Genomic DNA, 26,171 nt, shown 5'->3' with positions numbered 1-26,171 from the left:
CCCGTAATAAAATTCTTTACAATTCGGAATTTAGACCCGCTCATTCGCTCCCACGAACGATCTGCACGTTGACTGCGTACGCGATTATAATCGTGATTCGATCATAGTGCAATTAACCATCCCTCGATTTAATTCTTCTTCCTGAGTAATTTTAAATAGTCCGGGGAAAGTGCTCGCGAGAAGAAATCAAAAGTGATTAGACAGTCTAGGAAAAAAGTTCGATACACGAAAGAGTGAAAAACAAAATGAAAATGAACAGTCTCGTAGATAAATGAAATCTGTAGAATATCGAGAAATTAAGTGGTTACGAGACAGTTGGGCAGACACAACAAGAGATAAAACAACATTGAATAATTATTGAAGGTCACCGGGAGTTAACCGTCCGACTCCCTGGATGATTCTTGAACGCGAAAGTTTCAATTGACACGAAAAAGAGAGTTTTCCTTAATAATTTTTTTTTTTTATTGCTCCAACGTTTATGATTTGTGTATTTTCAACTTATGGACAGGCTATGAATGGGAAATGGAGGAATGCGATGACCTCGATGGACAGCCGATCGATCCGTCACTGAGAGTTGAGAACCCCGAGTTAAACCAGCGGTTTAAGGGTGAAGAGAAGGAGGCAGGGGAGGAGGTGAGTGGCGGATGAAAGAGTTCATTAAAACCAGCATCGTTTACATCCCCGAGCGCGTCCGTTGGTGGATGGCTGTGTGCGTTCGCAGCGCTGTACTCGCCCCTCACCGAATCGACCACTCGCGCCCTCAGCTGTTCGGCTGCAACCCCGAGATGGTAGCTGCAGCACAGCAGCACGGAAAAAAGAACGAGCGTAAAAAAGGGCTCAAAATAATTTCGGTCACACCGCGACGAGAGACGAGAGTGCGCGAGGGGCGTGCTGTGAGGGAGATGAACTTTGCAGCAGCAGCAGCAGCAGCCACGGCTAGCTCAACATAAAAATTGTCAACTGCGAATCATCACTGGTTAATGGAGATAATAAAATAATATTTTTCTCGATCGACTATCATGCGTAAATCATCGCGTTCTGTTTGGGGTTGATTTTACGTACGAATATATAGTGAAATCAATCTGGTTTCGGGTGCATCCGTCTTAGTTATATACGTCGAGTTTTTAATTAGTCGAAAACCTTGTGATGAAAGATTTTTTGTTCTTCTATTTTCATAAAGCGAATATTACGTACGGTGGCAATGTTCTCAAGATTTTAGCTTGGAAACAGCGGTGGAGGTTGAAGAATCCTGGCTAGTTAATGTATATAGTACTAGTACGATGCTTGGGCGTAGTTTTATACGTCGCTGGTTTTCTTTCTTTGGCCTTCTTTTCTCTCGAGCGTAGTCAAGCACCGACAGATACTCATTGTCGTCTATATATATATATATGTATAAGTTTAGTTATAAGCCACCGACTACTCAGACCGAGAAGTGGAAGGGGGAATGAAAGAAAGAAACAAGAGTAAAAGGGAAAAAAGAAGAGCGAGAAAACAATAAACCTTTCCCGGCGACAGGTGCGAGTCTTCCGGCAACGCTTTCATTTTCCTTCTCTTTTTCTCTCTATCCGTCCGTTTTTTAAAAAATCCTCTGTAAGGAGAAAAAATCGCGCGTAAGCGGAAAAATCTCTCCTGTTTTTCTATTAAATTTTTTGGCGAGAAACGAGCTTTTTAAAATTCCGAAAATCACAGTAACCTCGCAGTCGCATGGGTGAGCTTGAGCGAAAAAATACAGCGAGAGAGATCTCCCGCGTTCCATCACTGATATAGAAACCTTTTGTTGTTTTTTAGATTTGCCAGGATTATTTGCGTTATTCGAATACAGAATTATTTCATCGCTCTATTCGTATTTCCATATTTTGTTCTCTGCTAAGCTGTCTCGTTCGATCTTTTTTATTCAAATAATCGAAGCAAACGCATTTCGTTGAACTATTGGAGAAAACAGACTGATTTAAATAAGCTCTGTATTCTCGACGAAAAAAACATTCTTGCAGAATGGACATTTCGATCAGAGTAATACAATACAATCTTTAATTAACGATTCGGAAGCGTGAACTACGCAGCTCGGAGTCATGCATTTGTACCCCAACAAATATTGTCTCCTCCAAGGTATCTGTGTGCCTAGATCTTGAGAGAAACAGACTGGCCATTATCGCTAGTTATGCGGCAAGTTCGTGGTCTCCGGACTGGACAATTAATTGTCTTTCTCCCCCGAGCACACTGTTATATAATCAGGGTGCTTGGCCACAAGCTAGATGCGAACTCGTACAAACTGGTACGCTTGCTGTTGTAAGGGTTGTGTAACGTACAATACCATGAGAGAGAGAGAGAGAGAGAGAGAGAGCGAAGGGTAGAAGGATAAAGAAAGAGAGGGGAGAGGGTGACGCGAGCTTGCACGTAGGTATAAACACGTACTGTCTGACTGGGTCGTCTCTATTCTCATACATACGCAAATCCATGCTCAACGTTTACAAATTTGATGCACTCAGTGTCCTAAAATTCATTGTCAAGATTAGTATAATAAATAGAAGGTGAAATTCTCAGACCCAAAGTCTTTGGTAAAAGTTTCAATCTGAGCAGTACAATTAGTGAGCAGTACAAGGACAGTTAAGTGTGTTGGATTGGAAGCAGAGGACACAGTGGCTGAACGGGTACGATTGGTAGGTAGGTCACGTGAGGGTTGCCACGCCCAGTCGGTCCTTCAGGAATCTCCGATAGGCTGCTTCGCATCGGACGAATATCTGGCCAGGGTTGAATCACTAATAAACACCATTAGAGGCTCTTCTCGTGGGAATGAAGTATTGAAAAAAAAAATAGTAAAATTCCAACACACGATTCCGCGGACATACTGTATACGAAGGAGGAGTCTGAATAGTTTTGACACGGGGCAATGCACACTAAACTCTCTGGCAATAGAGGGAAATAGTCGTGGCGCCAGTAGTTTCCCAGTCGCAACATGATTTACCGGCGATGCTGGGCGACCGCATCCCTTTCTCCTGCGTGATCCCTCCAACCCTCCGCGTCCGTTTGGGGCTGCCCGACCACGACTCTCCGTGCCTCAGCACTCCCACACTCCTCAACTCCCGAGCACGACTGGTGTATAAAAGCACAAGTGTTGACAAATAGTATTTCCTGTCTCTCGTGCTGTTTAAATATACGAAATGGAGGCGAGCGTGAGAACACGAAGAACTATCGTACATACTGAATGTACACTAAGCGTATACGTATATATATTTAACCACATAAGTACGCGTATATAGCGCACATCGACGGTTATGAAACGACACAAGGGCGTATTTCGAGATGTTGGAGCCCGGTAAATTCTCGATTTTGTACCCTTTCAATGGTGAACGCTTGATATATTATAGCGGAGGGTAGATAGATGAGCGAAAGGTGCAATTCTCTGTATACATAAGAAAAGGGTTGGCTGGCTTCTATCTTCACCTTGAACGTCCTTTCGATATCTCTTTCCGCATTTACCGTATACCGACCCCATACATAAATACATGTATATATTCGCTTCACAATGTATGTGCTCGTATCTATCACTATCTTTCGCTTTTTAGCGTCTCCTCTATAAATGTGCACCGCGCGCGAACCTCCGCGAGACGGAAGTTCCTCGCTATACCGTCATGCTACGTATACGTTTTATATATCTATGTTTGTGCATAAAGAAGTCACATTGATATTTGCAGTTACCGCAATACCCTGCTATCGTTTTGAGCAACAAACATTCCTCTCTATCGCTGTGTCTGTCATTCCACTATTTTTATCCAAATATATTTTTCCTCCTTTGCTTTCTCGCCTCATTTGCAAATACCACATCGCTGTCTACGATCTCACGATTCTCGGATTCTCTTTCTCGTCACTCATCCCCGATTCCCAGTTGTCCAAATTCGGTCAATTTATATTTTCACATTATTCCACCGCATAAATATGCTTACCGACGCTATTTTTGTTCTTTGCTATTTTTCTTCAAACGGCTTTTGTCTTTTTGCCTTCTCGTATTCGCCTCAGGATTGATTACTTACTTGGTTTTACGTAGATTAATCATTATACCCAATCAGGTCCTTCCTCTATTGGTTCACGGAATCCGTGTCTCCGATGACGAGCGAGAAGGGTGAGAATAATCGTTTTATTAAGATGAAGAGCTAGACATAATTTTGGACAAAAATTAACCAGTGATTTGTTCCTAGTCCGAGTTTGGCAAACCGTTTACGCATTGAGTACGAACAACAGTTGTCTTCTGCATCTGTTCCATGGATTTCTCAGTATTTGAATGAGATTCTCGGACAATCCCATTGCAGATTAACCGATGAATAAACAAGCACCCGTTGATAAAAGACTGAGATTACAACAACACGAAGGCATGACAGTTTGAACAGTCATCGACCTCTCACAAATAATATCTCATCGATTAATCACCGGAAGAAAAAAATGACACCGGCAGACTTTTTTTTCTTGATAATTCAACAAACTAACTGTCCTTTTGTTGCAATTCTCCTAGCGTCTTGTACAGAAAGGAAAAAATAAAGATAAAAAGCTGTGAAGCGTAAAAACCAGATGAGCTCTGCTCTTCTTCAATCGTCCAAAAGCTTTAACTAGAATCGAGGCATCTTCCTCCCTTTTAATAACTCTTTTTTCTCTGCTTTCTGTTCAATCCCTCGAACCCTTCACCTCTCTTAACTCACCGACTATTTTTTCTTCCTCTTCCTCTTTCCGGATCTGCCCGATTCTCTCGTAAATATAGTCGAGCCAGCAGGAGCGGGTATACGACGACCACCGGCCCTGGCTCGTCGATCCCGGGAAAAGCTGTTGAAACTCCGTAATTAACGAACTTTGCAGTTTCTCCATTCGCTGAGGGAACCGGCACCAAGAGGTAGCTCGGTCACCGCCAGCTTATGGCCCAGATGAGAGAGTGTAACGAAGAGAAAAAGCAGCATACCAACGGCAAGAGCAGAACCGCGTGGCAACACTACGCTCAGGTATTGTTTGGAGAGGTAGAATTATTATTTTTTTCTACTCCTCTTTCAGGCGATCAAAGGCCGCGTCACAGGGAAAAAGACGGAGAGAGAATTGAAACGAAAGAACGATAAACAATGCGAGAAAGTGAGAGACAGCGAGGAAGAACGAGGGAGAAAAGAAAAGCTCGTTGATCTGCCCTTTTATATGTCCTTTTGCCCTTTATGGCTACGATTTTACCTCTTCACTTTCCCTTCTCCTCTTTCTTTTTTTCACTCTTTGACCATTCCGTCCAACTCTTTACCACTCTGACTTTTTGTCCTCATCCCTTAAAGCAAAGTCCTTACGATTGGTTCAAAGGGAAAAAAGACACCCGACGAGACGACACTATTTTTTCATTTTATACATATACGGAATCGTACAATACTTTCTTCCTTTATATTTGCCACTGTCTATTCCACTCTCTCTTCTTCGTTATTGCAATCGAGCTACCATATCACTCGGGCTTCAAACCCTCCACCGTTTGTCGTTGGTTGCCCTCCCTTTGGCCCCTCGCACGAGATTGGCATTCCCGAGCGTCGAAGCGAACAAGTGCGAGAGGTGGCGGAACGTCGCGCTCGCCCGGCCCTGACACGCCAGGAACATGTCTCGAATCTACCCACTGAAAGCTTTGCAAAGCAGTGCCCCAACCCTCAAAGCGGAGATTGACATTTCAGACGTGACAAAAGCAAGCTTCGCTCGGACGAGAATTTCTTAACATACCTTCAAACCGGAAAGAAACAAATTAGATTTTTAAAAGCCTTCCTAAAAAAAAAAAAAAAAAAAAACCGATCAATGAGCTCAATAAAATTCCCCGAAACGCATTCCAAAGTCAATAATCGAGTTTTTGAGAAGGAAATAACTTTTTCCCAATGCTGGCTTCCGAAGTTGTTCCGAATCCCAAAAAAGTTGATAAATCATCAAATAAGGGCAGAAAATTTTGAGTAGGACGCAGCTGCTGTGGAGTATGAAATTTGGCAAACCAATGTAGAGTTCAGTAGAAGAACGAAGTAACGAAAATTTCATAATCCAATGAATGTGAAAAATATCTATACATATTATTCTGCCGGAATATTGTGTGAGAAAACTGCTATTATAAAAATGGAATGGATTGCGGAGTAAAAGGTGCGAAGAGAAGAAAGGAAAATAAAAAAAAAAGGGGAGCAGGATAGGAGAAAGAAAAAGAGAAAGAGGTAAAGTATGCTTGAGCCAAACGTCGATACACGAAGTTGTCAAGATTTCCCATGTGTGCTGGGCGGATTACCACTTTCTCTAACAACGTGAGCCTGCGATGAACCATTTCCCGTTGAGCTCTATATTCCCGGTGCAAATGTGTAAACATGTACACGTAACGTCGTTTTTTTTGTGCTCTTCCTAAAGTTTCGTACACAAGTGTATACGTTGTTTGCTCACGAGATAAATTTGCTGGGTTAGTTCAGGGATGTATCGAGCGAAGTCTCTTTTTCAGAGGAGATATATTTTCATCGCTATGGTTGACTTTGAAGGTGGAACGAAGTTGACGGAAATGAAGATAAAAAATCATGTACAAAGTGGTTCGGAAGTTGTAGCGAAGGTTGACAAAGATGGCGAAATTCCGGAGGAGGAAGTTCAATTTTGTACGATATTTGAAGACGTCGTTGTGTAAGTGTGTGTGCGTGTGTGTGTGGAGGAATGAAGAATTGTGTTTCGCGACAAGACTCCTCCGAGTTTTCATCTTGTTACGAATCTCTCTTAGATTCTTTGTGTCCCGTTCTTTCGCATGTGCACGGAAAAAGTGTTATATCTCGATAGTCGAGTATACAGTTGATCCAAGAGTTTGCTTTGGGAAAATAGAATAGCCCGCAGCGATGAACCAAGGGGAATGGACAGGACAGGACATGAGATGGAGCAAGGGTGGGAGATTGTATGCGGATGCTGTGCCCGCGGATCGAGGGCCAAAGGGTCGAATGCTGCTGGTCTCTCGCGACCATGTATCACCTTTTATTAAACGATAAATCGACGTAACGAAGCCTCCTATAGAGACGTATAGTTCGGGGGTGACCAACCGAATATGTGTGTACGTGTGTATTGGCCCTCCTCGCTCTTCTCCTTGCACGCCCACACTGTTCCGTTGGCCCCAAAAGAGTTAAGCGACTCTTCGGAGCATGCCAACCTACAGGACTTTCCATGAGACGTTCATCATATTTAAATACCATTTTTCCCAACATCCAATTTTCCGTGGTACCTTATTTTCGAAGGATCTCGGTTGTCTATGCGTTTTTTTTTTTTTTTAACGACAGTAATTATGATGAGATGCGAACGGAATAATAATGATACCAATTACTATTACGAGAGGCTTAAAAGTGGGATTTTTACTCGACTATTTTTTTTTTTTTTTTTTCCCCAGTCAAATCGTTGAGGTTCGAGTATTAAAAACGTATCAAGAGTATTGTGTTTACAGCTTTCACGATGATTTTTAGAATGTCATTGTTCCAGTAGTTGTCAAAGAGGAGAATAACGAGTGTGAATGTCTTATTGCGACATTATTTATATATATATGATGTTAAATTGATGAAAGGCGATACTGTTCGTTACACCGTTTTATTTAGGAGTCAAATGAATTGGCTGGAAAAATCTGCAAAATAGGATCAACCTCATAAGAAATTTGGCAATGGAATCGATAAAAAAATCGTCGAATTTGTTAGAGGAGCGATGATTCAAAAGATTATGAATGTTGTGGAATAACGATGGAAGAATTGAAATACTTGTATAATCGAGTATTGGTCTAATCGGCATGGAATGTTTCATGGATTTATCGAGGCTCCGTATAGGGGCAGACAGAGGGATGTGAAAAAGAAGAGTGTGAGGATTTTGGGAGGTCTGCCGATGGCAGTAGCGCCGAAGCGGAGAGCGCACCAGTTCGCTCATGCGAAACTACATAGCGAAGGAGAGAGATGAGGGAAAAAAAGAAGTGAGTGAGACAGATAGGGCGAGTGAAAGAGGCGAAACGACGAGGGTTGAAAGAGAAGAAAGTATAGAAGAAGGAAGAGGATGAAGAAAGGAGGGAGGAGGAGGAGGAGGAGGAGGCGAAGAAGGAGGAGGAGAAGGCCGAAGGGCGAAATATATCGTACGATCCTTTGTACTTCCGCACCCGCTCGTTATTTCGAGCGCCCGCCCGGCGAGAGAGAAAAGAGCGGAAAGAAAGGCGGTGGGGTCCCCGGTGCTCGCTCGGCAACGACACTCAGAAAAAGTGTACGGGTAGTAGTAGTAGCAGCGTTAGTAAAAGTAGTAGTAGAAGCCTGTATTTGGCCGATGTGAGCTAGACGTGGCAAAAGAAGAGACGAAAGACACGAAAAGCTACAGCACACTTTATTACGATGCCCGAAACACCAAGGAGCAGTAGTGTACTCTCTGTCGCCGAGGTAGCACAGCCCGCGACGACTATGAGAGCTTCGCCTCTGAGAAAAAAGTACGTGGATGATAAAGAGTAGAAAAGAGGGAGATACAAGTTGAATAGAGGCGTTTTGTCATAGCTATTTCTCGTAGACAATCATTTTTCTCTGCACCAAGCATATAAACAAATATAAATAGTTAGTGAGCTCGCTTTTCTCATTTCAATCGCACGAGATATAGTGTCAATAAAAAATACGATAAACGATTCATAGTCTACCGTTAATTCCAAATCAATATGAAGTCGATTCGCTATTCGATCTCCGATATTTCCGAGTCGCTAATCAATTTCCGCGTTTACTATTTTCCCCAAATGACAATAATCACAAAAGGTTATGCCAATTATGCGTACGGTGAACGGGTTTAGAAGCCTGAACTCATATTAGACCGTATTTCCTTAATGCTTTTTTCATTTTAAAACGTCAATTACGAAACACTGCTGAATTGTCATTATTTCAATGCTCTGTCATTAGCGAACAAGAGAACGATATACATTAAGAGTTACGCTATATACATATAAACTCGCGTACGGACATGGCCTATGAGCTGCGGAATGACCTCTCGAAGCTTCGTTATAGCACAGACCCGTCCTTCCCGTAGAATTGAGCAGCCTTGCATAATCAAGCAAATACATTAACAGATAACACACAAACGCACAATACATTTATCACATTTGTCACATCGAAATCGCGCGTATATTTTACTATTATCTAGAATCGCGGTAGCGACTCGGAAACTTAATTCACTGTCAGAGACTCTTTGAAGGAGCTGTTGCGTTTCCGATAGTTTATGGAATGTTTCTTTGATAATAAAATAATTATAGTAGTTTAAAGGATATTGCAAGTTCACGTATTTTCGTAGCTCAACACATTGAAAAGATATCAATTATTTATTTTACAATTTCATGAAAAAAATGTTGTTCGAGTTTCCACACGAGTCAAATTAATATCTAACTCCTTCTATTTACGCGTGCTATTGGAATCGTGGTTCGTCGCAACGAACTCTGTACGTACGCAACCGAGTGTTGTGTCCGCGAAGACCGTCGCGAAGGGACGAGTTATCAAGGACGAGTATTTAAGGGATTTAGGCCAAAAGAGCTGAACTCCAACTCGATACTTTTACAACAAGTTAACAATAAGTTTATTTAAGTAGTTACAAATTCGAGTGTGATTTCGCTACCCCGAAATTCCCCTCGGCTCGCGCTCGCCGCGAGTAATTCAGTAATCCTCCGAACGTCGACCAGTACCGATAACCTCGCGCTGATCGCCTTCGTTTTCACATTAATCGCATAACTAAAATTTACGTTTTCTTGCGCTTACGGCCAAGTGACGTGTGATCCACGTCGACGATCAATAAATATTTTAGTAAAACGTTCTAAATGTTCAAGTGCTTGATTCTCCTGCGCAAACCGCATTAGTATCTTCCTGAATAACTCCTGTTCCTGAATCGGCATTAAAAAATTAAATTAAATATGCGCCAATGTCCAATCGAAGGCACAATCGCGCTCAAATGTAATGATTAAACGAAATTACGTAAGTAAAGTACTATCATAATTGTAAGTAGCGCCTGTTCCGAGAGATTATCAACTACTGGGGTACTCCCATCCCCACGAAGGTGGACCATAAATTTTCATTTATGTTGATCATTACAGTTACGGATGTCAATCACTACAGCACAAAAAAAAACACGGTTGAAAACGAATTGGAGCTCAAAATCCATCCAAAAATTAAAAATCAAGGATCTAATATGGCAGATTAAAACCGGCGATTTTACGGTAATTATTAAAACGTCGGAGTTGCTCAATATGTTGATTCTGTTACACTGAATCTCTATTATAAAAAAAATTACGCTTTCAGCATTGCCCGGAGCTGACGGCGAGGACGTAGCGAGTTTCTAGCTCCATATTTTTATTATATTTTTTTTTGCTTTTTTATTTTTTATATATTTAATTTTTTTTTGCACTTTTATTTGTACTTGAAGATCAAAGTCATGTTCACCAGTTATTTTCAAATTATAAGCTGACCAAGACAGTTTTTGTGTTTCATTATCCTATATTGGAACTGCCATTTTTGCTGTTGTTCAATTTTAAACTGAGATTCGTATTGAACCATTTAAAAGAAAACTCTGCATACGGAGTTTCATCTTCATCAAGCTACTTTGAGCATTTTGGTCCGCCATATTGGATCTGCTATCTTGAGTTTCCAATTTTTTAGTGCAGATTTGTAATCAGCGACCCTGAAAATCTCCGAGTACAGAGTTTTGAGCTGATTACACGCAAGGAAAAATGTATGCTTCAAAGGGTTAAGGTCCCCTTCATGCTTTTTTTGATGGACACGCAGTTCAGAAGTTTGAAAAGGGCTGATATCTCTTTCAACGAAGAAGTCCCACCGTTTCTTCAATGAGCTGTTGTATTGTTCAAGTGACGAATAATCTCGAAGGTAAGTGATTATTATCTCCATTGACTCTCTTTTTTTTTTCTTTTTTCTTAGAGGTTTTCTCTTTTTCTTCTTTCTCTTCCAGATATATCGGCTTTGTAACAAGAAGAGCGCAAAATAGCGGTTGTGCGGCCCGGAACTTTCAAAATAGCCCCCGCGGTCCTTCATCCCTTATTTTCCGAAACACTCTAGAATGACCACGAGAGATGGATACGCGTAAAAATAAAAATTGTTCCTAGACACCGGAAAGGCAACTGTTATGACGCAAACGCTGTTTGTGATAACTCATATTCCGTTTTTGATTCTAACCTAAAGTGACTCGGAATTTGTTTCGAAATTATCTTTGAAGTTAATAAATGACGCGACCATCCAAGTTCCTCGTTCTTCACACTAGTTCCAAGTTTGCCTGACTGCTGAACAGCTTAAATGTAGCAGTCGAATATGAAATGTTCCTTAAATTGTTTGCAAAATATTTGAGACCAAAGAGTGCGGTAGTTGGTTCCAGTATGTTTATGCGGGTCTCTCATTCCTCTTTATTCCTTTATTTTTTATCACGTCCACAGGCAAACCGTTCATGAATTGTCCTGGAATCACTTTTCTTATTTTATATACCTATCTTCGCTCGCGTATCACTTTTTTCTTTTTAAAATGATTGGTTTTTTTCCTTCGATAGATTTTCAGTTGGATTTGTCGACTTCATGGCTCGCAGTAAGATATTTACGAGTTTTTGAACAAACTTACAGAAAATGTGTCAATATACTTTTATCAGATTTACTTCGGTAATCATATTGCTTCAAGATGCAGTCGCAATAATCAAGCAGAATGCCTGAACTATTCACACGCGCGTGATTCGGCCACGAGGTCAATCTGACACAAGAACCGTTTGCTATATATCTAACGTTGGAAATTTGTCAGGACCCGAAGGTTAGTTGAAAAAAGTGCATTTTTCAGCACGGGCATGAAACAAAGCGACAACGACGCGCAGTGACGTCATAACCTCTCTTTCCCTGGCTTTCCTCGTCGTCGCCGCGATCCGGCGCTTTTCCGCATTCGTTTGGTGAATTGAATCAGAGGGCTCGTGATCTGGGTTAAGCGCTCTTGCGCCGCAACTCGCGTCGTGTCTTCTCTCGGGAAAATTCATGTCGAGGCCAACAACGGCGAATGAGATAAAAAGACAAAAATTAAAATGAAAAGGAAAAGATTTCTGCGGAGAAATTCATGCACTACAAATAAGACTTTGTTCCTTCGATTCAATTACAATAAGTTATCCCAAGATTCGATCCATCAAAATTGACCAAGTTCCATCACGTCAATGATGTATCGGTTAAAATGTTGTTCATTGGAATTTAGTTTATTTGTTGGGTCGAGCGTAGATTGTCGAGACACCCCGTAAGTTGATGTACAGCATTTATCATCCGACGGAAATTCGGAGTTTTCGTATCTTGCGTGTTTGTTTGCAAGTACACAGAGTATGCGAGTTTATGTAGTAAAACAGAGTCACGGCTGAGGTTCTGTGTGTTCCTGTTAATTGTGCGTGTACGCTGTGTGTTCCACTACGAGTACAAGTATATTTATCCATGAGCTGAGTATGTTAACAGAAAGGTAAAGCTGGATAATCTTGATTGCAAAAAAATGGCTTACAAGATGATAAACATTTGGGAAGATTTGTTCAGACGCACAGTTCGTTAACAAAAGATTGAGCGGAGTTTATTTCCTACGTTTCGAAAGTTTGCAAACACCCAGCACGACGGACATAATTAATGATGATAAGGATAGATGATAGAAAGTGACCGTCACGAAGCTACACGTACGAATACAATCGCATTCTTTTTCTTTGGCGAGTCTAGAAGAAAGTAGGAAGAAGTCGGGAGAAAGAGGGAGAACAAATCAGGAAAAACGGCTCGAAGAAATGGTGACGAATGCCTCAACGCTAATGTTGTTTGTGTGAGATGTATATAATACGCATTCACGTATCCGACAAAAAGCGACTCTTACAAATTAATCCTACTCCCTTTCTCGATGTCGCTGCGGACTGCTCATTCGTTGTGAATCTAATAGACCGGGGCTTGTTACAAAAAAGCTCGAGGAATATAGTTTTATCCAGTCCCAATCTTCAATCCTTCGCTTCTTTCTCTTCTTTAAGTGGAACCGCGACAGAGAGGAAGCGCGATGGGATCGAGGAAAAAACGGGAGAAATGCTCCTGGCTTTTCTGTGCAATGTTAAAAAGAAGAAAAGCACGAAGACAGGAAGAGAGGGAAAGGGAGAGAGAAGAAGATGTATTGCTCGAGCTATGATGAGACGTGTGAGCAGCTAATCGATCTTTTCTCTCGTGTTTCAGCAATTTCACAACGCCAGACCGAGTTGAAAGATGACGATGGAAGCGTAAGAGGATGATCGAGGAAAAATGAGCTCGGCGTTTCATTTCGGAACGAAAGGAATTCTGCTACAACGTCACTGTGACCCTTGCAGCGGCGTGTTCTACCTTGACTCGATCATGACTCGAGGTTTAAGCAAGAGAAATTTTGTCTCGCGATGAATTTAGTTTGTGCACAGAATTTCTATGGCTATTCGGAAAATACCGGTGCCGGAATTTGACAGGTCGTTTTGATATTGTCGCCGGATTGCCGGATCATTGAAATCAGGATTGATTAACTACAGGAGTTAATCAAATTCCTGGTAGAAAAATCCATTTTGGATGCAAACGCACACTCGACGAAAATCAGCCTCGAATTTTGAACCACTTCCTGCCAGAACTGTAGCTAATTAATGGCAGGTATGATAATTGGATTGGTTCAATCCATAGCTCTAATTTCACATATTCCCCATGTGAAGAGCAATACGTTTGTAACTTTATTTACAGACTTAGCTGCAGCATGTAAACTGCGCTGGAACTTTGGCATAAATTTGCCTCGAGTTTTGCTCATTATATATTGTCGCTCTATATGACAACTCATAGTTTTCTCGTAAACCTGACAAGTTCAAACTTCGAGATTCCTTCGAGTGTAAGATTAGATTAGAATGAAGACGTGTGAATGGGTAAACCGCTTAATAAGAGTGTATGTATTTATGCCCAATTCCTGATCGCTCCCAAAGTGTCTGCAGTAGTGGATGTCCATGAGATATCAAGAAAAAATCATATTTCCACCCTCAAAATTTGTGGCCATCTGCGATAATCATTCGGAAAACAAAATAGCCTTTTTTCCTGTTATATTTTTAATGCCATTTCAGTGAATGATTCCACCATAACAGCAGAATTAATTACATTATTATTCACATTTTGCATAAATTTTCACGATCGAGCATCAATATAAAATGCTGATCCATTGATAATGAAATTATTTAAAAACACCATCGCTCGTGTGAGTATTCGATATTTTTCTCGGTTCAGTGATTACTTATTGCGGTTGAATGACTATAGCCCGCAGCAACAGGATTACCTTAAATCGCTGGATCTCCACGTACATAGAAATACATAACCTTACGTTGCGAAAAGAAGGAATTAACGGTCGACACGTGGTTCAGACAGGATTGAAAGTAGCGTATACGTAGGGAGAAGTATAGTACGATTTACCAAACTAAAGCTCGGGGGTGTACGTGCTCGGTTTCTCTTGGGCGTGCAGTACGTATAACATTTATATAAATACGTGTATACACGTAGAGACGAATGCGAGGGTATATATGTAGGTCTGGAATGTATTTTGGAAAGGAAAAGTTGCAGCGAGCGGAAGAGACTTGGACGTAGCGTAGCGAGTGTGCTATGTACGAGGCGAAACGCTCTCGAAGAGCATCGTGTGTGAATGTGAAAGAAGGGTGGGGCGTTGTACACCCTCGGCATAAGAAAAGCAAAAAGAGACGAAATCTTCGTGTGTATGTGAAATCGTAGGAAATTCAGAAAGGACCGGTAACACGAAAGAGAATACCACGGGCGTCCGGTGGCCGCAGAGATCGTTTCGGAATCGGTAGCCCGTGAAACGGACACCGTGTCGGAACACACATACCCAGACGCGTCTTCGGTCATTCGTCGATTCGCGTTGTACACCTATCTTTGCTGTCGGAATTTCAACTCGCCTCAATTTCTTCTCTCCCTTTCGTCTATTTTCCTGCATGTACGTACACACGTCACGCGCTTCGTCCACTCGTCTCGCTCTTGGTCTCGCATGGCAAAAGAATTGATTTGCACATTCCGACCGAGAGGACATGACGAGATGGAAAGGAGCAGAAAAGGAGATGATTCGACGGCTGTGCTTCTCGATACAATCGTCATTTGGATTTAGGGAAGCGACCGTGTCTTATGCGACGTCGAATATTGAAAGAATGGTTTTCAAAAGGAAAAACGCGCTGTATCCCTTCGGAACTGGTTAATTTTTCCCAACCTTTTCGCGTACACTTTCCATCTACGGACAGATACAAAACTCTACAAGAACCGGAAATGAGAGAGCGAAAAATCGAGACGTCAGGGGTCACGCACCAGCAGGATATGCTCGAAAAACTATCGATGATTCGTTTATTCGCATTTTCATTTCCAACTATATATTTCTAAAAATGTCCTCTCCGTTCCCGTAGTCGTCTCACTTTTACCGTTTCCCATTCTCCTCTTCTCTCTTTTTTTTTTGGACGGCCACCGGACAAAGTCCCACGGGCATTTGCGGTGCTCGATCGAAAGTGTGGTTGCAGAACACCATGCTGCTGGCTCGGTAGTCCGTCGCAACGGGAATGAGAGACGAAATGGCAAACGAGAGAAAGAGATTGAGTGAGAGAGAACGATAAAAAAGGTAAACCTGGATGGTGAACGCGCGTGCTGGGTCGGAGCGGAGGAAAAGAATAGTATATACGAGGGTACGGAAACCATGGATGGGAGGGTGGTTCGCTATTCCCTGTTTTTAATCACTTTGCACGCAGCCAATGACGCGGAATTGTAGCCGTCGTTGGAGGGAGAGAAAGGGTTGGCATCGCACCCTGCAATATCAGTAGGATAAAACACATGGTGTACGCGGGATTTTGCCGAATACGAAGAGAAGAGGCCGCAGGCTTGGCGTGTATTCGTAGAGAAAAGAGAATCGTATACTGTCTGTGCGAAGCAAGAGGGCGTTGATGGTGGATTCGAGAGTGGGAAACCCAGAGGACTCGGTGATGCAGACACCAATGAGCCCTTCGCGGACTGGAGAGGATGTGTGGCTCGAGGATACGGCGAAGGATGGTATAAATGGGACGATGTACATTCGACACGTACGTACAGTACGTGCAAAGCTTTACGCGAAACGGTAAATATACACGCGGTTGCAGAAGTGAGGAACTACGAGTCCTCAAGAAACGAGCCGCCCCCGCGCATTCCTTCCTCCGACGACGGTGGCAGAGACAATTCGCGGTCCGTCGTTGAGACGTCAAAGTCAAAGCTGTCGAACTACAGTGAGCGAACCCGATGACGAACCACACAGGAAAATCAAGGACACTTTTTCCCCTCGTCATCCTGCGATCTTCTCAGCTCCGCGATTCTCGCAGACGTATTTTGAGCCAATCTGTATTCGAATGTACGAGATGTAGCCTGGCGAATGGAATACACGCATGCAGATTGATCGAAGCACACCGGCTGCTAGGAGAGCACTATACGGCACAGTAATGTTCCCCGTGTACAGAGGATGCGGTATAGAAACTATTGGATGAAGAGATATATAGGCATAGAGATATAACTTTACGATGGATAGGCGATGGTCAGCGCAGCTACTCGAAACTTCGGGCTCCTCCTGTATTCCGTTCGTAGTGCTCTATTGGATATAAACCTAGTACAGATCGAAACTGCGGGATTGCGCGTAGGGATGCGGGAATCATTTAGGGTGGAGATGGGAAAGAGATTCTCGTTAAATTGCACGGCACGTCCGTGTGTGTATGCCCGGAACCGAATGAGAACGTACGACCCCTGCATGTCGATACAAACGGACGGACAACTCGATTCCGGAAAATATGTTACGTCCAAGTATATAAGAAAAATATAGAGGAGAAAAATCCATTATGGACACGTGTGTGTATGAAAGGGAATTGTGGAAAATACTGATTTCGTTTGTTTCACCGTTTATATCCTTCGAGGCTGAAGGCGAATGTCGGCGAAACGAAAGATATCTGAGCGCGAATTATATCGCAAGTTTGAAACGGAGAAACGATCGGTAATGATATTCGCGCGGTACGTCGTTGGGTTGGGGGGCGACTATTAAATCCAAATTATGAGTCGCAAAATAGTAACGGCGGAGCATCATTTCTTGCGTGGTAAAATCGTCGAATGTAAGAACCGTATCGACAAAGCTGATCGCAATTATTTGATTTATCGGAGAAAGGGTTGTGGCAAACGATACATCAATAACCGTTGGGACAGCCACGTTATCCATCGCCTATTTCATTACGTGCGATAAATACTCATTTCCTGTTGTGACTAGCGGTGATAACTTGCAAGATTGATTTCTATTTCAAGCGATATAAACTCTTTCTCGAAAGTCTTAACATTCGCGCTCTTTCGGATATCAAAATCCGCTCTTTTTTTTTTAAATTAAAAATCTTAGAAAGCAAAGCGTTTGAACAAACGGAAATTACGATCAGACAGGAAGACCTGAGAAAACGATGAACCGCATCGGATGAATTTCAAAGCGTTACGACCCGCGTTAATCCACGGTCGTTTAGGAATAAACTTTCATCTTAATTTCAGCATCATAACCACCATCTCAAGGTAGACAACATAGCCTTTTTCCTTTCTGAAAAAGCCTTTGTCTGTGCTTCCCTCATGAAAAAGCTGATGCCACATTAACTTTCTCCCTTCCCCTTTTCTCCGACGCGTCTTAATCTCTGTTGCGTTTTCCCTCTCGACGGAGCGAGATGAGATGAGACGTAATCGGGAAAAACAATGGAACGAGAAAAGTAACGAGGGACGACGAATTGAGGGTTGGGTAATGAAAATATCTACGCTCGAAAGACGCACAATTGTTTGCGTCCTTTTTTTCATTGGAACCAGGATTTTTTAGGACCCAGTGAGATAATTTTTTTTCATCCCTTGTGAAGTTTTCGATACGTAAAATTGTCTGATGATCACCCAAGCTCGTCGCGGTCCACGGATCCATGCGTTCAATTCCAAGGACTTTTTTCCCCACAAACTTTCTCAAGGGTTTGATTTTTAGAAACACAAGAGATAAAAAAGCGTGCGCGAGGGCAACGGTTTACGTGGAAATTTGAAGATTGAAGATTACCATCGTCAAGGGTTTATTCATCGCATAGCACATCGTTGAAATACAAGTACGTGAAAAGCCGTTTGGATCACTGAAAATAAAAAATCATGGAATACCGCATACGCTTGAAGTCCGTCACCCGAAATAGAAATAATTACGCTTCCAATGAGGCGACCGTATAATCGGGCTGATCGAGTAAGAAACCTCTCTACGGGGGGCTTATAGGTCGGCTCGAGCATCCGTACACGCAAAAAACGCGGTACCCACATGAACGCGAAACGAAGAGGAATCGAATCGATAACGCCATCGCTCTTTGTCGGGCCCACCCTTTATATCAAGACCCCCATTCGCGATCTCTCGTCCTCCACTCCTCTTTCCTCTTTCTCTTTATGCTCTCGGTTACTCTTTCATCCCTCTGGCGAGACTCAACGCCGCCGCCATCACCGCAGACCTGTGTCTACATCTACCTAATGCGATAATGGCACTGATTAACTGATTCTCCGCTCCTCTGCCTGCTGCTGCCGCGTATTCTGGTATGCATCTACTCCTTCATTTTCCTCTGCGTCGAACGTCGCTCGGAAGGAACATTCTCTTTGTGTTCCATCTTGTACCAGTCCCATAAGCCAATTATACGAGCCCTTTGAAAATTTACTTTCATATTACTCCATATATAGAAGCAGCTTGACAGGGCAGAGAAAAGTTTCATGCAAACCAACAATGGCAGCATAATAAATATGGTTTTATCCGATGCGTGGAATTCAGTAAGCGCGCAGTGTTAAGCTTTTAGTAGTGGTAGGCCACGATTGAATTATTATATACACTGGGATATTAGTGGACAAATATTTTTGGTGAGGAACCGCACGAAGTGAATGAATATCTCAAGATCGCGTTGGCGAGCCCAACGCACACTTAATATCTTTATAGATATATATATATATATATATATATGTACAGCAGAGCATTATCAGAATACGGAGGCCATACCGGAAGCCACGAGACTCCTTTTACGACCGACAAAAGCCTCTCCTCTCTGTGTCCTGATGCCGGAAGATCGGAGGGCGACAAGGACAATAATGCTACGTTAAAGAAAGAGCAAACGCTTCGGACTTGGGTAAAAGGATAAAAAAGAGAAAGGAAAAAAAAAGCGAGTGGAGATAGTATGATCTAGAAAAGGAGGTGGCGAAACACCGTGACGATGAGAAGCGTGAGAAAGAGAGAAGAAAAGATAGAGATAGGAGTGAAGACTTATAAAGCTGAGAAACGGAAAAGATCCTTCGCACTTGGGCTTCTGTGTTCTTGACTTCGCGTGGTGCTGGCGATTTTGCCAGGGATAGAAACGCACGACATACAACGGTAGGGGGTGTCGGTGGCAAACAATGGCGGACGTTTTCTTGGTGCTAAGCGAGGACGGGATGAGAGAGTACACCGGCGAAAGACGACGGATGGGCTTGGTAGAAGTCACTTGGCACTGGACGCGAATAAACCGAGAGAGAACGCGAGAAGCTCAAGACGATCTCGGTTGGGATGGTAGGAAAAGCCGTGAGATAGACGCGAAGATGAAGCAGATATCCGGTTGAGGAGTCTGCTGATAAGGAGAGAGTGGAAAGAAAACGGTAAGTGGAGTTGGAGGCAGAGGATGAGGATAAGAGAACGAGACGAAATACGAGGCGAATGAGGGTAGCATGAATGAGGAGATACTTATATACGGGAGACAATAGCTTTTGGAGTAGTTTTAATCGAGCTAAAGGGAAGAGGAGAAGCCGAAAGAGTGACGGTGCAACGTAGCGGATTCGATAATCCACCTGAAGAATCGCTATACCACATTTTTTAGACGTTCCTTATCACCTTACGTTTAAACATCTTAAGTTGGTGGTTCAAGAGACACGGGAACCGCGGGATCTAAATTGACAATAAAATTGCGTCTCTTCGGACGATGCACCTTTTAGTAATCTGTGAAAAGTAGCATTTGAAAATCAGTAGGACAAGAAATACCTTTTCTTACTCGTCGTAAAATTTTCAAGATTCGTGTCCCGACTATTCCAGCTAAAGGGGGTTTGTATTAGTGTGTCAGAGGGAGGGAGATTCAGTAAACACGGGAAGGTCGAGGGTTGGAGAAGAGAGTCTTGCGGCCAGTGTCGGTTGGGCCAACTGGGTAAACCTCACCGCACTTGGCTCTTCGCTCTCTTCCTCCTTCCCTTCTTCTCTGCTGTCCTGGCCCCTGTGGTAGCGAGGCTTCCGTGACTGCCCTCCTCCACCTCACCGTGGGCTTTCATTGCTGCTCCCGGTGGTCTCTAACTTCGAGGCCCTCCATCAGAGTTTCGAAGGCAATTTATTAAACAGCAGACAGCGAACCTCCAGAGCAGTAGCACACTACCAGTCGATGTCATATAGATATCGCTGCCAAACTGAGACGCCGGTAGATGGGGGAGCAAGAGGACGATAAGAACGGTAGGTAGGTAAGCGTCTTCGTAGACACACCAACGTATCGTATTAGAATAATTTCATAAGCGTTGAACGACAGCTCAACGTTACCGAGCAACCAACTAAATACGGTTCCTCTTTCGCTCTCATAACCCTCCTCCATCACTGTTTCGCCTACATTACATCGCCACTATATATATATATATATATATATATTCATGGAACTATACTTGTACACCGCACACTTCACTCACCTCCTCCCTGCTGCTGTCAACTCTGTAACGCCTGGGCCAACCCTCAGGATTATAACTTTGGGACTTCCGGTTCTGTCCCTTCCAGCCCCCTCTAGCACCGGTGACGCAAAGTTACTTGTAATCTGCCTGGTCATATGCATATCCGTCATACGGCATAGCCTTGTTTGCCCATCCGTTCCAATACACTCGATATTTTATATAATTCACTCATTACTTTTTAGTAGTTTAGGAAACTTTTACTTTTTGTCAATTCTGGCAGCGTGAACGTTGTATTCTTTAAAGAGGCGTTGAAAATTTAATATATTTCGAAGTGAGTAGTATATAGCTTCAAAGGTTTCCGGCACTGATATGAAAATTCTCATAATGAAGATACGAAAAGCGTGGAAATGACACACGCGAAACCCTTTTTTGCTTTTTTTTTTCACTGGGATTCGGGAGATGCGTTTCCTTCAGTTTGGCAGCAGACTGCCGGAAAAAATAAAAAGGCCCTTTGCGGAAAAACTTGATGCAGAACTGAGGATACCAGAGCACATTTATCCTCATACGTTTACTTGGGAGTTTCAGATTTTCCTCGAGTGCGATTCACACTTTCGCCTCATACTCGATGGAAATGCAGACGAGACTGCAACGGCAGATGGATATAAAATGAGAGAAGCAAAGAAAATTTGCCATAAAAGAAGAAAGGGAGAAAAGGAAGGAAGGAAAATGTATCTAAGCTCTGTTTAAGGGGGTGAGTTATAAGTTACATCCTGAGGATACGAGAGCGGCGTCGCGAATCACCCCGGGGAGTAGTTTCACCAGTTTTCCTACTTCACTGCGAGCTTCCGAGAACAGTATCTTCTGTTATATTTGTGTGCGCGCGTACATATATACATTGGATAAGCATAAGGATAACTACGGAGGAGCGGAAGAGTTAAAAAGATGAAAAAAATGGTGGAGCATTATTGTGGCAGTAACCGATAAAGCCATCGTCGTAACTCTGCCGCAGAGTTCCTTGAGAAATTATTATTTTATATTGGTCTGCGCACGCGTGAAGCCGCAACTTTTCAACTCGTTCCTCGCTATCAGCTTGGGCATGGGAAAGTAAAAAAAACGATAAAAGGAAAAAGAACTGAGAGAAGCGATATTCCGTAACCTTCGAGAGACCCCGTGACGCATCCCACGAGTCAAAGTTCGAGGTCCATGGTTTGACTGTACTTTTGTTGGTGTAAAAGCGAGGGCGCGTCCGCGACTTGTTTGCTCAACTTTTGTCCTTTTCTCCGGAGTTCCTTCAAATGTGGAAATAATGTAGGAAGTTCCAATTGCTTCTCGCTCAGCGAAGAGAACACATGCTGACTTGGGCATTTTTATGGACCACGAAGTGGCACGAAGAAAAAAAAAGAAACAATCGCCATTAGGCAAATATCGCACATACTCAACTTACTTTATTTTTACCATTTGCATTCTCTTCACTTTTTACGTTTCCTTTTTGAATGATGTTTTCAGAACTTGAAATTAAAAACGTCCAGGGACGAAAGACGACAGCCATTTTCTCATCAGGTCGTACGAAAAATCATTTTTCATATTTACTTTGCAAAATGCACCCGTGACGTATAAGAAAAATAAAAGAAAAAAGGAGTTCTACAACGATGACAAGCTCGAAGTTTGCTCCACTCTCGCTGTGCTTTTCTCCCTCGTTCGCTATCTTATTCGACCCTTATATCAGCTCTCCCGCGCTCTCTTTCTCTTTCAAGCCAACACAATTTCTTTCGACTTTTTCCACGTGAAACACTCTCGACTATTCCTAGAAGATCGAGAGCGACAGAAATGGGAGAGAAAGAGTGAGAAGACGGAGCCCGGTAGATCGCCCGAGGCGTCGAAACGCCAGAGAGTTTCTGCTCTCGCGGGGTCCATCGTTCTCCTCAATAATATAATATCCAATAGTTTTCCCTGTGGAAATGCCATCGCGCGAGCCATTTCCACGCGAACGAGCGAAAATCAATGCGCGACGACGACTACAAAAATGTTCCATCGAAAAGTCTCGTGTGTCTATAGATATGAATGAAATAAAGTCTCTGAGAAAGGCGAAGATGGGTTTCGTTGTGCTACATGTAATATAGGTATGAGAAGATGAGGCTGGCGAATCGAGAGCAAACACACGGGGGTGTGAGAAAGTGAAAGAAATAAGCGTCGATTCTCTTGCCGTCGGCGAAATAATAATTCGTCTTGGCAGCTCTGAAAATTCCCGATTTTCTTCTGCGATTCGCCTCAACGGTCGCCATTCGTCTCTCGCTCTCTTCGTCCGTTTCGTTCCATCCGATTCCTTGTCTCATTTCGTTTCACGTCCGCAGTATTACATGTCCCGTCGTTTTCATCGCCGGAGTTAAACTACCGAGTCGCTATAGTTCCGTCGAGTAACTTATGACGAGAGAACGCGCGAAAATCGTACAATCGGAAGCATCAAAAGCCGATGCGAGAACGTTTCTATATTGGGCTACTGGAATTTCCGAAAGTCATTCCCAAAAAAATCATCAATTTTCTTCTTCCATCCTCTTTTTTCATTGCTCATTCCTTACTCCAATGATGATTTTTCAATGAACGAGTGAATTCCTTATTTTCACACTCACAAGCGAAACTTTTTCCTCTCTATATATCGAGTAAAGGAAACGCAGAGAGCTCTCTTCGTCTTCGCTTTATTCGCGACGATTTACACGTCAACGTATATTCTCAATGTAGCGCACGAGCGTACACTTTTTTTTATCCTATTACTTACAAGTGGAGAACGATAATAAAAATTTCGTACGTATATATGTACGTACAGATGCACAGAAAATATCGATGTCTTGTATGGGAGGGCGTACACGCTGTATAACTTCCTATGCCGACCATTTGCTATCGAAAAAGAGCACGAAGACGCGATATATCGCGAGACCAGCACGATATCTTCGATACGCTATTTTATCTCGGTAGCTATCGCGGTAGAGTGCACAATAGGATAAATATAAAAACGAGTGTGCAAAAAATTCTACCCAGCATAAACTGTACTAAAAATAAAAAAAGAATAGAAAAAAGAGAGTTCAAGTGAATTTTGTTAGGTCGCTGAAAAATGAAGCCGTGCGAAAAACTGTCAGGGTGAGCCTATTTTATATATCGAGGCCTTACAGGACCTGGACGTGGATGCCCCATCATGAGTTACCATCATGGGTATTGTTAAGGCCGCTCTATGTTTACTTAAAATATGGCTGACTTGTGGCCATATTATCCATTAAGGACCTAGTCGAGCTTCAACAGGTAAATGCTTGCTTCGACAAGAGGAGATAATGGCATCATAATCAAGCCTGGATCATGTCAGGCGAAAGCGCACAGGTACGTCGACGGAAGCGTAGATATGACGCGTTCGAGTCCCGGTTGAAAGTGACAAAATTTTTCTGCGTAAATTAATATCAGGAGTACCGGAACTGATGAAATACGATCGGAAATCAATTTCTAACAAATAATTGAATATTTTTTTAATTATTTAAATCTTGATATGGCTCCAACAGGGCTACCCAAAAGGCCCTGACCAATTTATCTCATGAGGCCCTAGTCTAAAAAGCGTGACATTCCTTCCGGAGGCTCGATCAGGCTTCCAAATTAGGGCCCTAAATATTTCAGAGAAAACCAATCGGGGCCTCATCGCAGCCTCATAAGCAAATTGTCGGACGGGAATCGCAATATTTAGTGTAATCACACCTGACGCATAGTCGGTATAGAAAAACACGCTGTAAGAAATGCAACCGAGAAGTAAATTGGAAAGTAAAAAAAAAAAACAGAAAAAATGGACTGTTATTCGTTAAAATCGTTACTGTCGAATATTACGAATTTCACTGTTTGTTATATTCAACGATAATGAGTGGATGAGCATCAAATATTTGAAGAATGCGAAGAATCACCTCGAACTGAAATTGCATGATTAACGTGAATATCGTGAATATCGCGAAAAGCGCATAAATGATGATAAAAAACTTACCAGATTCCGAGACGCACGGACTGCCATGGTTAGATCTATCGGAGTTTCTGGAGCTGGCGGTAGAGCTCGTGGAGAATGCCGTTGCTACAGAGCACTCAGAGACACTTCGTCTCTTGGATAAAAGAGCGGTTGCAGCAGCAGCAGCAGCAGCAGCAGCAGCGGCGGCGGCGGCTGATCCGCAAGATGAGCCGGTCGGTGCGCTCGAGCTCAGACCATGCAAGCCCGCGTGCAATCCATGATGTAAACCCGTCTGGGTCGTTAGCTGCTCCAGCCGACGCTTCAGGAACCTGTGCTCGCGCGACAGCTGTTCCTTGTGCACCGCTTGTTTTCGCTCTCGCTCCTCCAAACTCTGCCATTAAACAAACAAACACCAGGCGTTGCTGTGGTTCAGTTTCGGTGATTATCCCCAAAGATCGAGATATAGGGAGAGAGCTTATTTTACCGAACTGTGGCTTTTCTTGCTAACTACGCTACATCGAATTTGCATATTATCGTTTATTACGTTTGCTATTTACATATATGGCATCTTTGTTATTAAATGGAACGGTGAGAGAAACACCGTGCACAGGTTTCGTTCGCTGTTTTTTTTTTCTTTTTTTTCCAATTATCAGACTCGAAATCATTTGCTTAAACCTTTGAAAAAAAGTTATTTTTCATTGTTGCTAATAATTTCTCATTACTGTCGCATTGTATCGCATTATAATCGTGAAAGTTTACACGTGCGTGAGTATCGAGTCAATAATTATTGTTTCTTCAGCCTTATTCACAGGCGCTTGAAAATGATTGATGAAACAATGAATTTGTATCGACGTGTGTAAGAAAAAAGATGGGAAGCTTTGTCGGGCGTTGAAGAGGGCCACGAGGAAAGAGAAATGTGCTACATCATCGTTTCAGTCTGATGATAAGTTCGCGGAAAATGTGTGAGGGGAAGAAAAAGCGCAGCAAGAAGTTTATATATTGAGAAGGTTAGGTGAAAGAGATGAGGGAGTTCATGGGTTAACGCGAGTGAAGAGAAAACGGAAAAGATAGAAAATTGAAGGCAACGTAGAATATTGGCGAGAGAAAGAGAGTGGGAAGGGTGGAAGAGAGATAAAAAGAAGTAGGAAAAGAAAGGATGAGAGAGAAAGAGTGCGGGACAGAATCGCCGGAGGCCGGCGAATCGATTGACCTGGCCTTTTGCTACGTTACTACCGGTTCCGCAGCAATGCTTTTGCTTTCTGGAAGAGTAGCTTCTGGGGGCTCTCGTCTCGGCACACAGCACGACCAAACTTACTTGCTAACTCAGTGAAGCATGAGAGGTTAGACGCGAGATTCGCAAGGATGAAGCTTTCGCGTTCAACTTGGTCGTCATCTCGTTCGATCTTCTTCTCCGTCTTTTACCATACCTCCCCTCCCTCCCTCCCTCTTTCTTGCTCTTTCTCTCTCTCTCTCTCTCTCTCT

General features: G+C 42.8%; 1 protein-coding gene across 5 annotated transcripts in view; it reads right to left on the bottom strand.

Moving 5' to 3' along the window:
* The window catches only part of LOC122407245 (max-interacting protein 1-like), a 173,629-nt gene that overhangs the window by 28,930 nt on the left and 118,528 nt on the right, over nt 1-26,171 (bottom strand). For all 5 annotated transcript variants that reach the window (XM_043413321.1, XM_043413323.1, XM_043413320.1 and 2 more), the window contains one exon: nt 24,732-25,080. In XM_043413321.1, the coding sequence (XP_043269256.1) occupies nt 24,732-25,080 (349 nt within the window). The remainder of the gene's footprint in view (nt 1-24,731; nt 25,081-26,171) is intronic.

Source organism: Venturia canescens, chromosome 2 (assembly GCF_019457755.1).
Source record: "Venturia canescens isolate UGA chromosome 2, ASM1945775v1, whole genome shotgun sequence".
Taxonomy (NCBI): domain Eukaryota; kingdom Metazoa; phylum Arthropoda; class Insecta; order Hymenoptera; family Ichneumonidae; genus Venturia; species Venturia canescens.
Note: the sequence above shows the minus strand (reverse complement) of the source record. Positions and strands in the feature narration are given on the sequence as shown.